The sequence below is a fragment of the Culex pipiens genome, chromosome 2, assembly GCF_016801865.2.
Source record: "Culex pipiens pallens isolate TS chromosome 2, TS_CPP_V2, whole genome shotgun sequence".
Classification (NCBI taxonomy): domain Eukaryota; kingdom Metazoa; phylum Arthropoda; class Insecta; order Diptera; family Culicidae; genus Culex; species Culex pipiens.
Genome location: NC_068938.1, coordinates 77,117,739 through 77,133,863, shown reverse-complemented (window position 1 = coordinate 77,133,863; position 16,125 = coordinate 77,117,739). Strand labels below are relative to the sequence as shown.

General features: G+C 48.2%; 2 protein-coding genes across 6 annotated transcripts in view; one reads left to right on the top strand and one right to left on the bottom strand.

Moving 5' to 3' along the window:
- Positions 1 to 641, top strand: part of LOC120413518 (villin-like protein quail) — a 36,501-nt gene extending 35,860 nt beyond the window's left edge. For all 3 annotated transcript variants that reach the window (XM_039574380.2, XM_039574381.2, XM_039574379.2), the window contains one exon: positions 227 to 641. In XM_039574380.2, coding sequence (XP_039430314.1) covers positions 227 to 541 — 315 coding nt within the window. In that variant the 3' untranslated portion in view covers positions 542 to 641. The remainder of the gene's footprint in view (positions 1 to 226) is intronic.
- Positions 627 to 15,337, bottom strand: LOC120413516 (dynein axonemal heavy chain 7). Of its 3 annotated transcripts, XM_039574375.2 has the most exons (20): positions 15,277 to 15,337; positions 13,728 to 14,112; positions 13,457 to 13,667; positions 13,023 to 13,395; positions 12,729 to 12,965; positions 12,483 to 12,674; positions 10,880 to 12,387; positions 7,147 to 10,825; positions 6,560 to 7,081; positions 6,202 to 6,498; positions 5,801 to 6,147; positions 4,536 to 5,741; positions 4,188 to 4,475; positions 3,163 to 4,133; positions 2,113 to 3,107; positions 2,038 to 2,046; positions 1,949 to 1,966; positions 1,560 to 1,694; positions 974 to 1,504; positions 627 to 910 (listed from the first exon to the last, which is right to left on the bottom strand). In XM_039574375.2, exons 2-20 carry the CDS (start codon positions 14,062 to 14,064, stop codon positions 698 to 700), a joined length of 12,069 nt encoding a protein of 4,022 aa, XP_039430309.1. In that variant the 5' UTR covers positions 14,065 to 14,112; positions 15,277 to 15,337; the 3' UTR covers positions 627 to 697. The 3 variants fall into 3 exon arrangements, with proteins under 3 accessions (XP_039430309.1, XP_052563215.1, XP_052563216.1); XM_052707255.1 differs by lacking the exons at positions 1,949 to 1,966; positions 2,038 to 2,046 and having other exon boundaries at positions 15,277 to 15,334; XM_052707256.1 differs by lacking the exons at positions 1,949 to 1,966; positions 2,038 to 2,046 and having other exon boundaries at positions 13,728 to 14,094; positions 15,277 to 15,332.
- Between the last annotated feature and the right edge of the window lie 788 nt (positions 15,338 to 16,125).

The window sequence follows — 16,125 nt, the reverse complement described above, 5'->3', positions numbered from 1 at the left end:
AGACAGGGGTATTCAAAAACACTTAAAAAGCAAAAAATGAAAATTTGGTTTATAGGACCTTTAAAAAAAAAACTCCAGATATAAACACGAAGCTTATTTTCCAATTTGTCATTCATACACGCTGCTCGAAAAAAAATCACTTTTGGGTTGTTATTACACTGATATTTAGAGTTAAAGACAAGCTTAACAAAATTAACCCATTTCTCCAAACCTCCCTCTTTCGCAGAACTACATCCCGTTCGACAAGATCCGCGCTGAGCTGGAAACGCCCGGCGGAACGACGCCCGTCCCCGTGCCACGGGGTTCCGTGCACAGCGACAGCGCCACCGGCGAAGACTTTGATCGCTACCAAAAGTACCCGCTGGACATGCTGCGCGGAGGAGACGCCACCAGCCTGCCGGCCAGCATCAACCCGACCCGCAAGGAGGTGCACCTGACGCACGACGACTTTGTGACCGTGTTCAAGATGGCGTTCCACGATTTCGAAGAACTGCCCAAGTGGAAGCAGGTCGAGCTGAAGAAGCAAAATAAACTGTTTTAGCACCGCGGTTCTCACACACTCTACACACCACGCGACGCTGCCTTATTTGTAAAATGGATGGATATTTTAAACTGTAATAAAACTTTACACTGTTTTAACACGGGGTTGTTTAATTATTTGGGGTACAAAATATATTTGTTACAATTACAATCAAAACTAGTGGCTCAACTGGCACAAAAGAGCAGTTCCACGTCGAATCCAGTGTTCCGGATTTGCACCGGGTTCACAGTCCAGTGACAGGCCAATAACAAAGTTGGTACTGTGCCCGGTGGTTGACAGAATTCCTCGTCGTTCAGCAGTTTTGTACACCGGACAGGTATAAGTATGACGTAGCACCAAATCGTCCTTCTTGATCGGTTGCATCCAAATCTGCAAGGTAGAAATCATGGTAAAAATTAAATTACGTTCAGACCTCAATCACAAAGCACTCACGTGTGGCATCGTGTCAAACAGCACCCTCGGGAACGACTCCTGCAGGTATCCCTTCTTGCGATCCCATCTGGCTCCTTCCACAAACAACCCATACACGTACACGCCATCCTCGGGAGGCTGCTCGAAGCTCGACTCCGTCAGAGTCGTGTTGTCAAACACCAGCAAATCGATCGGAATGACATACTTGCGGGCAAAGTTCTGCTGGGCTCCCGTCAGGAAGGCCTGCGTAAAGAAGAAACCCGACAGCCAAAAGTCCGTCGGAGGTCCGTCGTCGTACCACTTGCGCAGAAAGTCCAACCGCGCGAGGAAGTCGATGATGTAGCTGCCCAGCGGCTTCAAGCTCGGGTACGATCGCTTGGCCCACAGTCCTGGAATGCGACCAACCAGCAGCGATGCGACCACTTCCTCGATGCTCGGCGACATGGCCACCAAACCCTGCATCGCCTTGCTGGCGGTCACCAAGCTATTGCGGATACAGCTCAGCAGCGTGTTGAACCGGACCATTTCCTGCACGAGGACGGTGTTCATGCTCTGAAAGAAAGCAGCGTTGGAATCCCACAAACCAAAAACTTCGTACCGAGATTACCTGATGATAGCTGGTTGGGTACTTCTCCAGCGCGGCATCGCGATCAAACTCCTTCGGCAGACGCTTGAGAATGTCGTTCGACACGCGGATCACTATTTCAGCGGGAGTTTCGCGGAAAACTCCGGTTGAAGTAGTCTAAACGGAAGAAACGGTTAGTACACTTTTGTAAAGACATGATTTCAAGCTAAGGTCAGCGCTAAAACTCAAAAGTAACGAAATTTGGACAAGCAAATTTGGAGGAATCACGCCAGCGATTCGTGTTATCCAGACTTTCTACAAACCTGACGATCCAACTGAAGCTATCGATTTCAATTGCCAAAAGGGGAAAAACAGTTCGGTTAAACCGCACACATGCAACATGCCGTAAGCATTGGAAAGACTAGACTTACCTTCATCTCGAACAAATCCTGATGGTTGCATTTAAGGAAGAAGAAGAAATCTTTTAGAGAGTAATGAAATAAACATAGAAATACTTTACCGTTCGATCCTGGAGAGCATTTGAATTGAACAAGTTAAACATGAACAGATCCAAACCTTACAAATTCCCACCAACCTGTGTTTTCAGTGTGCTGGTCAGCAGCAGATCCGTCTCCTTCTGGTCCTTCATGATATCCGCATTCTCGTGCAGCCCAAACACCCCAGGCTTGGCGATAGTCGGCAGATCCTTGATGTACGCCATGAACTCCTCGTGTTCCTTCAACTCCGGTATCTTGTACAAACCTTGCTCGTCCAGAATGTATTCATCGTCCTCGAGCACGTTGTCGCAATAGAATCGTCCCAGGATCGTGATCAACGTTCGGCGATCCCAATCGTCCGTAACTCGACCGCCGTAATTACACTCTCCAGTCAAGTAGCGCAGCGCCACATACGGTACCTCCTCGTACTCGTCCAAAAACATTCGCAGCTGAGTCAAGCTAATACTAAGATCGGTTTCATTAAATTCGTACGGGATATTCCAACCGATCGGTCCGAACTGACGTCTCTCTTGAACAATTCCGTGGAAGAAGCACAAGCTAAACAGCAGCTTCTTAAAGTTACCCGACTGTTTGCACGCCTCGAACCACTCCACGTTCGAGATCGGATCGCTCATAAAGGACCGCACAATGTTCATGCGGAGACCCTTCGGCGGCTCGTTGGTGATCTTGATACCGTTCTGAAGAACGACAACCGGGAAATGCTCCGTCGGATACGAGGTCAACCATAGGCGAAAATCTGGATGAGTCGTGTCCGGCTGGAAGCTTTCGCATATTCGCTCCAACGTGGGCATCCAGCTCTGCGCCAGGTGACAGTTCTGCAGCAGAACCCAGTTGCCAAACTTGGTTCCCTCGTCGATCATCTTGGTAGCGATAGGACCCTGTCCCTGACCCAACGAAAGCGAGTACAACCGATTCGAGCCCAACCCCTGAGTGTCGGCGAAGCGGAGCAAGGTCGCCGTTGGGTCAGCTCCCGGCGTTAGTACGAAAATCAACGGGACGCAACAGTTTGATTCGTCGTACGACGCTGCCAAGTTAAACGGCGGAGGTTCCACGTATTTTCTTGTCATGAGACCTGCAAGCGAAGCGGTAGTAAGTATTAGTCAAAACTCCACTCCAAGTGTTACAACCTTCAACATAGATCTCGATTCCCGGCACCAGCTTGTCCGAGCGGAAGCATCTCAGGACCAGCAGCTTCTGGAACGACGACAAGCTCGTCTTCCACGGATCGGGTATCTCGGCGCTGTGCGGTGTATCGTCGTCAAAGTATGCCTTCCAGCGTCTCAAATTGGCCACCACGTGCTCTTTGAACCCCCCGAATGCCTCGTACGCCGTCAGTCGGCAAATCTCGTCCCAGCTTCTCGCCGGTAGCCACTCTGCCGGATTGGCGTCGGGATTATCCAACCCAACGCCACCCGTCAGCAGGAACATAAACTCCGCCCGATCGAACTTGGCCTCTGCATCTTGCAAATTGGTGGTCAACAAAAGCGAAAACAGTATCTTGTCCTTCTCAAACAGACTCCTGCAGATATTCTCATACAGACTGTACGTGAAGTAAGTCCTAAGATCCTCCAACCGGGCCGGGACTTCGTCAACCTTTTCGGTGTTGTCGATCGCCGCCGTAAAGAGGTTCACAAACCAACTCAAGCTATACTGATACATCGGATCGATGTTCGCCAGGTCTGCAATAGTGAAAAACAGAACCGTCGAGTGGGCCGCAATCGAGGTGTACTGCAACCGGGCGATATCGATCTGACGCTCAGTTGTCTCGGCAATGATCTGCTTTTCGTTAATCTCGTTGGCTAGCGTCTTCGAAGAACTTAGGACCGACACGGCAGTTTCGTCTTCGAGAATGTTTCCTTCGGAGCTTAGGACCTGCAGGATTTTGTCTTCAATTTCCTGCAGTTGGCGCTTGTTTTCCGCACCCTGCACAATCAGTGCGTTCTTCTCGGTTTCCAAATCCGGGCGTTCACGGGCCACCGTAATCGACAGCAGCTGATCCTGGAGACCAGTTTTGGTGATCATAAAGTTGAGTAGAGTGACTTTGACGGCAATCTCCGGCAGGTAGTGGGGGTTTCTGAGCTTTGTGGTTATGTAAAACCTGCAAGTGTAAGATGGTTAAGCACATTCCAGCATTCCTTAAAACGCTACAAACTTGAAAGAATCGTTGTACTCAATTATGGAATCGCCCAGCTTGATACACATTGTACCTCCCTGTCGGAAAACCTGTTTCAGCAGTATCGGTTCCAGCAGAGGTTCTATCTCTTCTCCGATATTCTCCAACAGCACTGGCAACCCAAATTGTATTGCATTCTCCAGCACCCTCGTGTAGTCCGGTTGACTAAAACGGATGATACAAATGCGATTCACTTTCTCCATGTTGCGGATCCACTTGTTCGCTTGGCCCTGGGGATCAATCATCAGCGGCCATCGTCTAGCATTGCTGTAATACAAAATCATATTTCAGCAAACCCTCAACCGTACAAGCTCTCCCAATACTTACTGTATAATGATGGCACTCTCCACCGAGAACGCATCGCTGGGTAGTCCGAAAATGTTCCACGCACGAATGTCCACCGGATTACCCAACACCGTCGATAGCTGAAAATCTTGAGAACATACAATACCCTTCTTGTTACAGCTGTCGATCCAGCGTTTGATCTGTTGCGCTCGGAACAGAATCGTAAACGGTCCCAAATAGGCGACCACTCCGGACGCAATCAGCACGTCGCCGGTCAGGTTGTCGTACACCTTGCCCAGATTCTCCGCCGCATGCTCCCAGCGATCCTTTTCGCCACCCAGCCCAGTGATGATCTCCGTTGCGCGTTCCAGCTTCTTCATGCACAGCTCTACGTTGGCTTGCAGCTTCGCGTGCTGCTGGATTTGCTCGTCGAGCTTTTTCTGAAGTTCCGCCAGGTTTTCCTCAACAATCGCCAATTGCTCCAATTTTGAGTTCAGAATGGCCATCGCTCCGTTGTACTTGTCTTGTGCCTCTTTCAGTGCAATCTTCTTCGGAGCTATCTCCTTGGCAACCTTATCGTACTTGGCGATCGCTATGACCCACTTGCACAAACCCTCGCATGCAGTGGAAGCAGTTTTGACCTTATCCGGGTCAAAGTTCTCATTGTTCAAGATTCGTTCCTCGAGTTTCTGTATCACCTTAGGCTGGATATCGTCCTTTTCAAAGTTCAACAGCCCGTCCAAGAACTTCATGTCGCCGAGAAGCTTCTTGGCGGGTCCCCAGTAATCCTCCACCATACCTACACCCGACGGGGCCTGAACACGATCCGGCTTCAAGTCCTTCAGGATACAAACGGCTTCCATCACGACCTTTACGCCGATCGGAGGACTCTTCATCGTTTTCACGATCGTTATATCCTGAGGAGTTAAAGTGTTCAACGCCTCTAAGGCTGCGTTCAAGATTGGCATCGCGTCCGCCAATTTCGCATCGCAGACCTCTTTGATCTCGTTGGCAGCAGCTGCCTGTTCCTGTGCGGCCGCTTCGTCCTTCTTGACCAGTTCCTTCTGTACGGCGGCAACTTCACTGTCTGCCTGAACCTTGGCCATCTGTTGGGCCACAGTCTCGGCAGCAATCTTGAGCTGCGGCTGTACAGCTTCCAGCTGTTCTTGCATCACCCCGACCTGTTGGGCTGCAATCTCCAGCTGCTTAAGCCCTGTCAAGTAACGATTCTTGCCGGTTAGAACCTCCCTGGAAGAAGCAGACTTTATACCAGGACAAACCAGAAAAATGCAACAGAATAAAATTACGTTCTCTTTTTGTCCAACAACGTCTTGAAGGTATGGATCAACTCAAGGTAAGAGGTTGGGGTCACGTAGTTGTGCCGATTCAAACGGATCAAAAACTCCTCGGACAATTCCTGCGTCGACGTGTGGAACTCCATACACATGTCGATACACACGTTGCGCTCCTTCACCGGCATCTCCACCGTGGAGAGAAACTTCGTTGCCACTGCCACCAATGCATCCTTGGGCCAAGGTTGGAACCAATCAATGGTGCAACAGTTTACGATTGAGGGGAACTTTCTGACGCGGTTTCGGAACGAATCTCCGATCGGGGACATCGACAGCACAATGTGCAGCTGGTCGCGGACAATCTGGAATACGCGTTGGTAAGTTTTTGTAGAATCATCGGAAGCTCAGCTTTATACCGTTACGAATAAGTTGAACAATGCAACGGGTGTCCCATCCGTCTGTTGGGACTTTTCCTTCTGTCGATCAAGCTGTCGCATCTTCTCGATGATCTCGGACTTTTCTTCATTTGTGAACAGATTCGGTATTTCTCCAGAGTTCAACATATTGTTGATGTCTTCCAAGAAGCTCTCCTCCTTGATCTGGGTATCGGTAAACAAGAAGCAGATGTGCTGATCCGACGAGGCTACTTTTTTCAGCAAATTCTTCATATCTTCGCGCCATTCGGTCATTCCGTACTGTCTTGAGATCTCAACCTGTATGGCAAAGATGTTATCTAATGCAACACACAAATCTACAAAATTCATTCTAATCTACCTGATACAACTCGTACGAACAAATGTGAGATGCAATCCTTGCCAACGACTGCCGTCCAGAACCACCAACGCCCACCAACAGGGCGTGGCTTCGAGGTTGCTTGATGATTCGACAAATTCTGGACAAATGCTCGATCGCAAAGCGGAACAACACGAGCGTCATCGGCTTTTTAGACATGTTGTTGTACTCTACGATGTACGACTCGACCACGAAACCCAACTCCTCCATTTCCATCACCTCCAGGTACAGCTTGGTGTCCGCCTTGGGATTCGTAAAGTCGCAGAACATCATACCTCGAAGATTCGTTTCGTTCAGCTGTCCGTTCTCTACAAATCTGTCAAACAGATCTTTCGGATCTTCGTGCATGTACTTGTCGATAACTGTGCACAGTTCGTTGAACAACCACTGGCGATCCTGGTCATCAACCAGACGGTCACCGTAAACCCGCAGGATCTCGTGAGCCCACATTCGTCTTATAGAGTTCAGACTTTCGGTACCCTCGGGAACGGATAGCAGAACTCCCTAAAAGAAATGTGTCATCAAAAGAGTCCGTCAGCAATCGTCCCCACCCGTTAAAAAACACTAACCTGGATAACCCTGGAAAAGTCCCGCAAATTGAACAGATAGTGGCACTTGGCGGGAGTTGGGAGCAGGACACGTCGGGCTTCTCTGTAAATCTGCAACGTTGAAAGTACAATCTCGTCGATGCAAGGATCGAACTCCTTGGAGAATCCTCGTGTGTCCAAGTGCCAAAGGACAATCTTACTGAAAATTCCAGTCAGGGTTGAATCGTCAAACTCGTCCAGTGCGATCGTGTTGAAGTGTCTTGAAAACCGCGGAGTTACGGTGTTACCGGTGCTCGGGGGACCCATAGCGCATAGAAGCTGAAGATCAACCAGCTTCATGGGAACCACCTCCTTTCGATCGTACCACATGGCATGATCCAAAAACATTCGCACGATTTCAATCGGTGGCTGAGCTCCGTACGTCTCCTTTATTGGCATTGAGACATCGTCGATGAACACGACGCATTTCTTCCCCAGCGGAGGACCGTAGACACCTTTGCGGCGTTTGTCCAGCTTTGACATAATTATGTCCTGCACCTGGTTGGCTGATGTTTGTGCCGAAAAGTTCATCATCAGTGGCTTGAAAATGTTTGTATCGTTGCGTTTCAGCAAGAAGTCGATCGTGTAGACACTCTTTCCGGTTCCCGTTGGACCGACCAGCAGCAGACCCTTGCTATGCTGAACGAGTAGTTCGAGCAGTGCCGTGATTCGTATGGTTTCAACTGTAGGCACGATAATCTGGTTCACGGGCATATCCCGCTGAATGGAGATGGTCTGACCGATCTCTTCGGCCCACGGACGCCACTTTCCTTTGCCTTCCTTGGTGTAATGGTAGTCGAAGACGGTTCCTCCTTTGGGGATTTGAAAGATGAACGGTTTTGTAAGATTCGGCACGTGCAGGTGTGCCGGTATTTTGAACTTGTCGTTGATCTCCGGCGGGAAGATCTTCTCCGTCAGCGCACGGAACAACTCGCTGAACTTTTCCCGTCCGCTCATCTCTAGTGGTCCGCCGATAGCCCAAATGCATGAAAAGAAGAACACACCTTCTAGCTGCGCTCGTACGTCCACTTCGGACACCGCTTTCATATAGGTCTCATTGTGATAGTCATCCATGAAACAGTCAAAAAGATTCATCACCGACTTCACCAGGTTCGAATCGGAAGTGACCATCATCTCTCTAACCCCGCCCTTGCGAACGAACCACAACAGAATGGGACAGAACCGCAAGAACATTTGCGTGATTACTTGTTTGTTGACCGAGTGAAGGGACGAAGGCAAAGTGTTTTTCCACGATTCTAGCAGCGGTTCCCAGCCCAGCGTAGACGGTTCCAGGTAGATCATACCGCAGCGCGATACCGTTGCAGGTGAGGCGACGTCCAGGTCCATCACTTCGAAGATCAAGTTGGTTGTCGGCGCCAGCTGAATAATTTCACCCGACATTAGGCAGAGTTTCTTGTTGTCGTCGAGTACGGTGTTCATGTTTTCGATCCAGATCGCGTCCACTGGTCCATCGAAGATCAGCCACTTGCGATCCGGTGTGGTGCTTACCGCGAACTGCCGGTAAGAAACTGCCAAAACTCCATCGCTCCACTCGTGTGAAACGGGATCGAACTGGCCGTACAGCTGTCCCATCGTAATTGCTTTAGGATTGATTATGGTGAACTGAGCCTTGTGTTCTCCCATTTCACCCTGTGCCTCGATGTGTCCTAGTGCGATGCCCAGGATTCGATAGGCCGTCGTCTTTCCTCCAAACGGTGGTCCAACCAGCATCAATCCATGCCGAACCACAATCATCTCGTACAGTTGTTGAACCTTCTCCAGGAAAAATGGAGTGCATTGCATATTATTCTCTTCGCAAGCTTTCTGAACGGCTGCGTTGAACACAACGTAGTCCGCTTCCGGTAGTACTACTCCAGGGAATAAATCCGATATGATACCCTGGAACAGGGGAACATCTTGGTTTAAGAACTTGGCCAGATTAACATCTTTGATTGATCGCAACACAAGAATATCTTCCACTTCGTCGGGATACCGAAGCTTCAACGCTCCAGCCGCTTTCAACACCGATTTGACCGCCCGCATTCCGTAGTCGTAGTGTGGCTGTGAACTCAACTGCTCGGAACACAGTCGGTACGTGGCTACAATCTTGACGGCCAGTGGTTTTGCATTCAGAAAGCCGTACGAATACAGTTCGATTTCGGAGATCAGGGCGTAGTCGGGCACCATCATGGCAACCGAACGGAACAGCGCTTTTAGGTTATCTGGGAGCTCTGATCGTCCGGCATAACCTGGGTTCATTGTGATAAATACGGCGCAGGTGGGATCCAGCGTCAGGGGGGTTCCTTCAAACACCAACGTATTGGACCCGGAGTTGATTCCACGTTGGATTGTGAGGATCTGTTGCGCAACAACCGATAGCACTTCCAGGTCGATACGGTTGAACTCGTCGAAGCAGGACCACGCGCCACAAGAAGCGAGTCCTTTGAAGAATTTTCCTAAAGCGATATAGTCAAGTCCGTCGGAACAGTTAAACACAACGCACTGTTTGGCGACTGCTTTTGCCAAGTCCTTGGTGGTCTCTGTTTTCCCTGTTCCGGCAGGACCTTCCGGTGCGCCACCAAGGTGCAGATGTAACGCACCAAACAACGTGCGGAAGCATCTGTCGGTGAGTGGAGTGATGACCAGTCGTGATGTGTTTCCCAGATATTCGTACCCGTACGCGAGGGTTGAGTTGATCATCCTGGTTGAGAGATTTTTATCTTCCATGTAGTAACGCAACTGAGCCAACCAGTCAAAATCGTCAGCTTTGGATGTTTTCTTGACGATCAGATCCATGAGGACGTCTCGAGCGTGCACATCCAGCACAATCAGTGCTCCAAGCGTGATACGATTCTGTAACGCAAGCTTGCCTCGTACTAGATCGACAATGTGCGAGATTTGGGTCTTGCATGTTTCTCGGTACTCGTCCAGCGCATCCAGCGGATCTGTGCTATCGAAACACAGAGTGACCTCCAATGTCCAGAAAGCGCACGAAATGCTTTGGACGCACTGGCCTGGCCACAGCAAAACCCACTCATGCCGCACGGACGTTGTGTACGATTCGTAAGATTCGTCGATCTTGATGTGGACGCTCTTCTTCATCGATTTCTCCAGATCAAACAGCCACTTTTCGACTTGACCCTTTGCCTTCGCCGTCGATACCTCGTCCGCCAGTTGAACTTCTTCGCCTTCACTCGATCGCATCATGGTAATATCAAGCGATTCGGTGAAGTGCAGCGTGGCGATACCCTCGAAGCACTTCTTCAGATGTGGCTGCACACGAGTAGGATTTTTCGTTTCCGATAGTATCTCCAACAGCTCGTCGTTGGAGAGAAAGAAGAACCGGGGAAAGTAGAGACGCTTCTTCTCCAGATACTCGTTGAGACCCTTTTGAATGATCTCCAGAAGGCTGTACGACTTCTTCAATTTCTCCGACATTTTGTCTATCTCGAGGACCACTAGGACTTTGGTGTCGGCGTACACAGTCTTCATCAGATCTTTCCAGATTTTATCGACCGCACTGAACCGACGACCCTCTTCAGGCATTTGCGATTGGATGTCCGGGCTGGAAAAGATGGGCTCCAGGTACATCCACGTCGCCTGTACCTTAAGCCAGTCGTCCAGGATGTCCTGCAACAGCATAAGCTTCTTCTCCCAAGCCCTTGAGAAATGGAATGTTATTTAAAACGGCTACTCACAATGTGACTGTACTTACAAAATGTCCGCTTCAAACGGCTTGATGTACAGCGAACTCTTCATCGTTTGCGTCTTGATAATGTGATCGTCCAACAGCACCTGTATGTCATCCACCGCCGACAGGATGTACGTTCCCGTGTCCCTGTACGGCAGCACGACAAACGCCATGTCGGCCCACTCGTTGACCATCTTGATCATCGCCTTCTCCAGATTGTTCTCCTTGGTCGCGCTCTCCGAAATGACCTCAAACCGAGAGATGTAGTCATCCAAACCGTAGTCGATCACCTTTTCCAATGTAAGATCCGGTGCAATCTTAATCGGAAAGCCAATAATCTCAGACACTTGTTCCCAGTGGCGCTCCTTCATGCCCGGGTTGCCAAGCGTCTGCACTATCGGCATGTGAGTCTTGAACTGATCGATGCGATTCTTAACCTCGTGCGCAAGCCGTTGCGTCTGGTACGAGTCGGAAAACTTCTTCTCCAGCGTGTAAACCGTGCGGTACAACGTTCCAACGGTTTCTTCAACCTGCTCCGGATCGTGCAGTCCAATCTGGGAGTGCATCCACAGCTCGTTCTTGTCCATAAACTCCTGTCCCGCATCGTACAGCTTTTTGTACGGAGTCAGCTTATCGTGGCACTGCTTTCTCAGCGGGTACTGCGACAGCTCCCATCCGTAAGCGATCTCTTCCTCGTTGATCTGATCGATCTTCTCCATCGCGTTCACCAGCTTGTTATCGAGAGCGGTCGCTTTCTTTTTGTACTTTTGGAGATTCTTGATCTCACCCCACGATTCGTAGTCCTTCAGCTGGCCCCAGTATATCTCAAGATCGCGTCGGAAGTTTTCGATTCTTCGCTTGAGAGAATCCTGATACTCGACGACCTTTTCGGCGATGATGTTCTTGTGATCTTGGAATATGTTGGCCATTTTCAGGTACCACTGGAAGGTGTTGTTGTTCTGTTTGATCTCCAGTGGGGTAAAAATTGTGTAATCTGTTAGGTAGAGTAATCGAGAGAGGTTGGTTTTAAGTCTGTTTTCCATCTCCGGGATGGTCGATTCTTCCATCTGAATAGCATACGCCTTCAGCGACATCAGCTCAACCGTGTCTTTCGGAACGGTCAGAATCTTCGTTGCAATCGCCTCGTACTCGTGGGCCAGCTGTGACGCGGCCCGCTGCTGATCCGCCGTCATCTTTGCAATCAACTCGGCCTGCATAAACTTGGCCAGTCCCTCGAGCGTATCGATCAATCCCTCGCGGTGAAATTCGTAAAAGCCCATCGAAATTACGCCGTAAATCTCCCGCGCCACGTTGTCCTCCATCTGTTTGTAGTGCTGGATGTACTTGCAGTACTCCTCGAAGCTCGGCCGCTTCTCCATGAACCGCTCGATCTCGTCCATGTCGGTTCCGTTCATCAGCGTCATGTACTGGTCAAAGTCTTGCATCCGCAGCTCCGGACCGATGCGCTGATCCTCGAGCACGTCGCAGATCCGAGCCTTGCACTGGGCAATCACATCGCCCGAGATCTCCGGCTAGATAGGGAATTTGTCATTATTATTGCTCCAGTAACTTTATTAACCGCTCTCCGATCTCAGAAGCTCACAGAATGAGAGAAATTTGCTCTTACCTTCAACAGCGGTTCCGCGCACGGAAAGTTCGGCTTCAGTATCTGCTCGATGCGCTTGAAGCTCTTCACCGCCTTCACGACGTTGTCGATAATCTTGATGATCTCGATTTGAAACCGGGAGAAGCTCGGAATAAACGACAGCGTGTCTTGGTTCTCGAGCAGAATCGTCAGCCGGAAGCCTTGGTTTGTTTTCTAGAAGAGCAATTAGGTTAGTCTGTTACAAAAAATAGGTTATGTTGAGCATACTCCAACGTCACAAATGTATTCCGTGTAGGCTTTAACACTGCTGACGCACAAATTCTGTAGCTGCCTCGTCATGAGCGTGGCCAACGAGTTGAAGAATTTTCGCAGCATTTTCGGCTTCGTAACCTCGTCCGGTATCAGCTTCTTCTTGACTCCCTTGTTGAAAATGGTCTTGATCGAGCCGTACCACTTTTCGTTCAGCATGATCTTGGCCTCTTCAATCTGCTGGTTTACCGTCGACTGGTAAAGGAGAAAGTAACGATCATGAGGATGTCTCTGAAGCTTACCGAAACCTACCGTAAACTCGGTCAGATCGTACGCTTGACCCTTCTCGATCAACTGCTTCACGTCAACAAGCAGCAGATTCTTGAACGTGGTGTCCCACAGTTCCAGCACCTGCTCCGAGCATGCGTTGATTGAGAACAGGTTCCGCTTGATCTTGGTCCGGTTTTCGTCGTACCGGTGCTTCCACTTGAGCTTCAGCTGCTTGATCTCCGACCGCGCCGGCGCAATCTCCTCCTTCTTGGCGTACTTGGTCATGGCATCGCCGAGGACAAAGTCCACCACTGCCTTCTTCACCGCCAGCGAGTAGTCGTCCTTGATCTCGTCGAAAATGGTCCGCAACGCGTCCTTGTACTTGACCAGGTGCTTCGGGATCAGCTTGAGGATTCTACAAGACGAAAGAGGTTGTAAGCTGAGCAGCACCGCTGGATGACCTGATCAGTCAGTACCGTTGCAGAACACGCTTGTCGATCGGTGCCACGTGCACCGTATCGATGCCATTCCGGATGTAGTGGTAGTACCGCAGCAGTTCTCGCTCCTCGACGTTCGGGAACGTGTTGGCTTCGTCGTCCTTCTCGTGTTCCTTGCGTACGATCAGCTTGATCAGCCGCTTGCGGAACTCCTCGCGATCCTTGCGCAAAGCCGTGTACGAGCGAACTTCTACAACCGAAAATCATGCTTTAGCTCAACTCAAAGAAACTACACAGTGAGCCATCATACTCTTCTTCTGCGCAAAGTGTCGGTCCGGTTTGGGCTTGATCAGCGGCGATGGTCGCAACTTGGGTCCGTGCCGGAGCAGCCGCTCCGGCAACGTGAACACGTTCGGGCCCAGAAAATCGCACTCGGTGGGCATGTTCAGCTCCTGCCAGATGCGCTTGCTGTTGTACTCCGGGTTGGCGCGCCGGTTGATGCTCGCTAGGAAGCGGGACGGACCGGCGGACGATACGGCAGCAGCAGCAGCTAGCGGGGCTTTTCTGTCCACCTTGCGGATGTCTTCGAGCAGACGGGTTCGGCTCGGAAGCGCCGTCGAGCGGCGGTGTTCCGGACCGCGGTTCATTGATTGTGTTTGGGGTTTTTGCAAGTTGCACTAGGTTTATATTAAAAACTATGTGTTAAAAGGATAAAAACATAGAAGTATTAAAATTGTAATTCAAAAATTATGTAGCAAAACGACTACTACGCGGAGAAAAAAGAGTTCCAAAAATCTTGAACAAGCGTTCATGAAAATGGGAACCACGAACAAAGTGTTCAAATGTCATGGAATTTGAACAATGGTGGATCATATTTTCAAGATTTTTGAAACTCATTTTTCTCCGTGTATTAAGTACTTTTAATTTTTTATTCAATAATCTTTTTAAAGTCATATTGTTCAAGTTTTCCTACAAAATTTGTTCAAAATACCGGCAAATCTAAAACATCCTATATGTAAATTTTTTTCAAGGTTTGTAGTATTACAATCCATAATACGATCATATATCTGTTTATTTAAAATAGTCCAAAGAAAAATTGCTGCGTCATTTTTGGATGAAACCTTATTTAAAAATCATCACTAACCAAATGATTCGAGACTAAAACTTAGTTTCAATTTCCAAAGAAAAAGACATTCTACCGGTTCAGTAAAACAGTTTCCAATCTAACAAATTCCTGCTTCCATAGCAATAAAAATGGGTCGACGCACCGGGGCCAAGCTGACTGTTGCTGTAACGAAATCCCGATACGTGCAGCTGCCTGGCGCCGGTTTCCACAGTCGAAATGTGTTTATAAAAATAAACAAAAAAGGATTGTGAGGAAAAACATAGTGAAAAAGGGGGTAAATTAAGCAAAATTCATTGGAACTTTGTTAAATTTTATTAATTTTGTAGAAAAGATATATAAATGTTTGTACTACTTGAATTTAATCTTACACGCAAAATTAACATGAAAAGATTAATTGTATTTTGAAGAACCCCAACTTCTCCTATACAAGCATAGCATTTGAAACGATTTAAATTCCTGACTATTTTGAAAGGTTTTCTATGATTTTAAATTGTATACTTGATTTTTATATGATATTCTTCTTTGTCAGTAACAAATTTATAACCAAATCGACTCTGTTATCACGGTGCACGTTGTTTTAAAAATATTCACTATTTATGTCTAGAACTGCTCTACAAAAGGTTTGGTTTATTTAAACTTTTTTTCATTCATCTTTTCACTCAATTTAACACAACTTTTAATTAAATTTTCTAAACTTTTCACAAATAAATCACACTTTTCACACAAAACACACCTCTTCCTTCAGCGTACCAAAACTCGAATGAAAAATTTCCTTACATCAAACGCCTTTTTTCCCTGCTCGATCGATGACGGATAAATATTTTGAAACTATAGCAATCGGAAACCACCAAAGTTGCTAGGATCGCTTGAAGCAACTGGTGCTTGAACCACGTGCTGCATTCAGAATCAGCTGGTAGAATGTTTGCGAAGCGACCTTCACCTTGAACTTTGGCAAGAAACGCATAATCAAATATCCTCAGGTGGGTTTGTTTCATTGACCTGTTGAGAGGACACTTGTGGATATTTGGTGGTTGTAAATATCAACAAGTTCAAATATCCACAAGTGGTTAGGTTACACTTGACCTAGTGACCTATTCAAGTTCAACGGCACTTGAGGATATTTGGAACATCCAAATATCCACTGGTGATTTGATGATTACACTTGACCCAGTAACTTAGTCAAGTTTTACGCCACTTGATGATATTTGGAAATTCAAAATATCAACAGGTAGACTTCAAAAATTCAAATATCCATAAGTGTGTCGTAATGTTGACCTAACTTTGCGACACCTGTAGAATTTTAAGAACAACAAATATCTACAGGTTTTCACCTAAATTCAAAGACGTCGTTTTTTTAATGTAACCCAAAACACAAATATCAACAGGTGCTACCGGCTTCAGGGTCAAGTTCGCCGCCCAACACAATTTACCAAATCGTCTGGAACAAAACCAGGACAGAACGGGCGCGGTGATGCCACTGTCTGGTCATGGGCAATAGACAAGTTGATTTTGATTACTCGCGCATCAACTGGTCATGGCTCGACGAGCTCAAGATTACATCTCGGGCAATATAATCGGACGA

Coding starts and splice junctions, on each gene's coding strand:
- LOC120413516 (XM_039574375.2), bottom strand. CDS start 14,064: ATGAACCGCGGTCCGGAACACCGCCGCTCGACGGCGCTTCCGAGCCGA. Junction 12,388..12,482: donor GCGCGGAACCGCTGTTGAAG/GTAAGAGCAAAT, acceptor TTCCCTATCTAG/CCGGAGATCTCGGGCGATGT. Junction 3,108..3,162: donor AATCGAGATCTATGTTGAAG/GTTGTAACACTT, acceptor CTTCGCTTGCAG/GTCTCATGACAAGAAAATAC.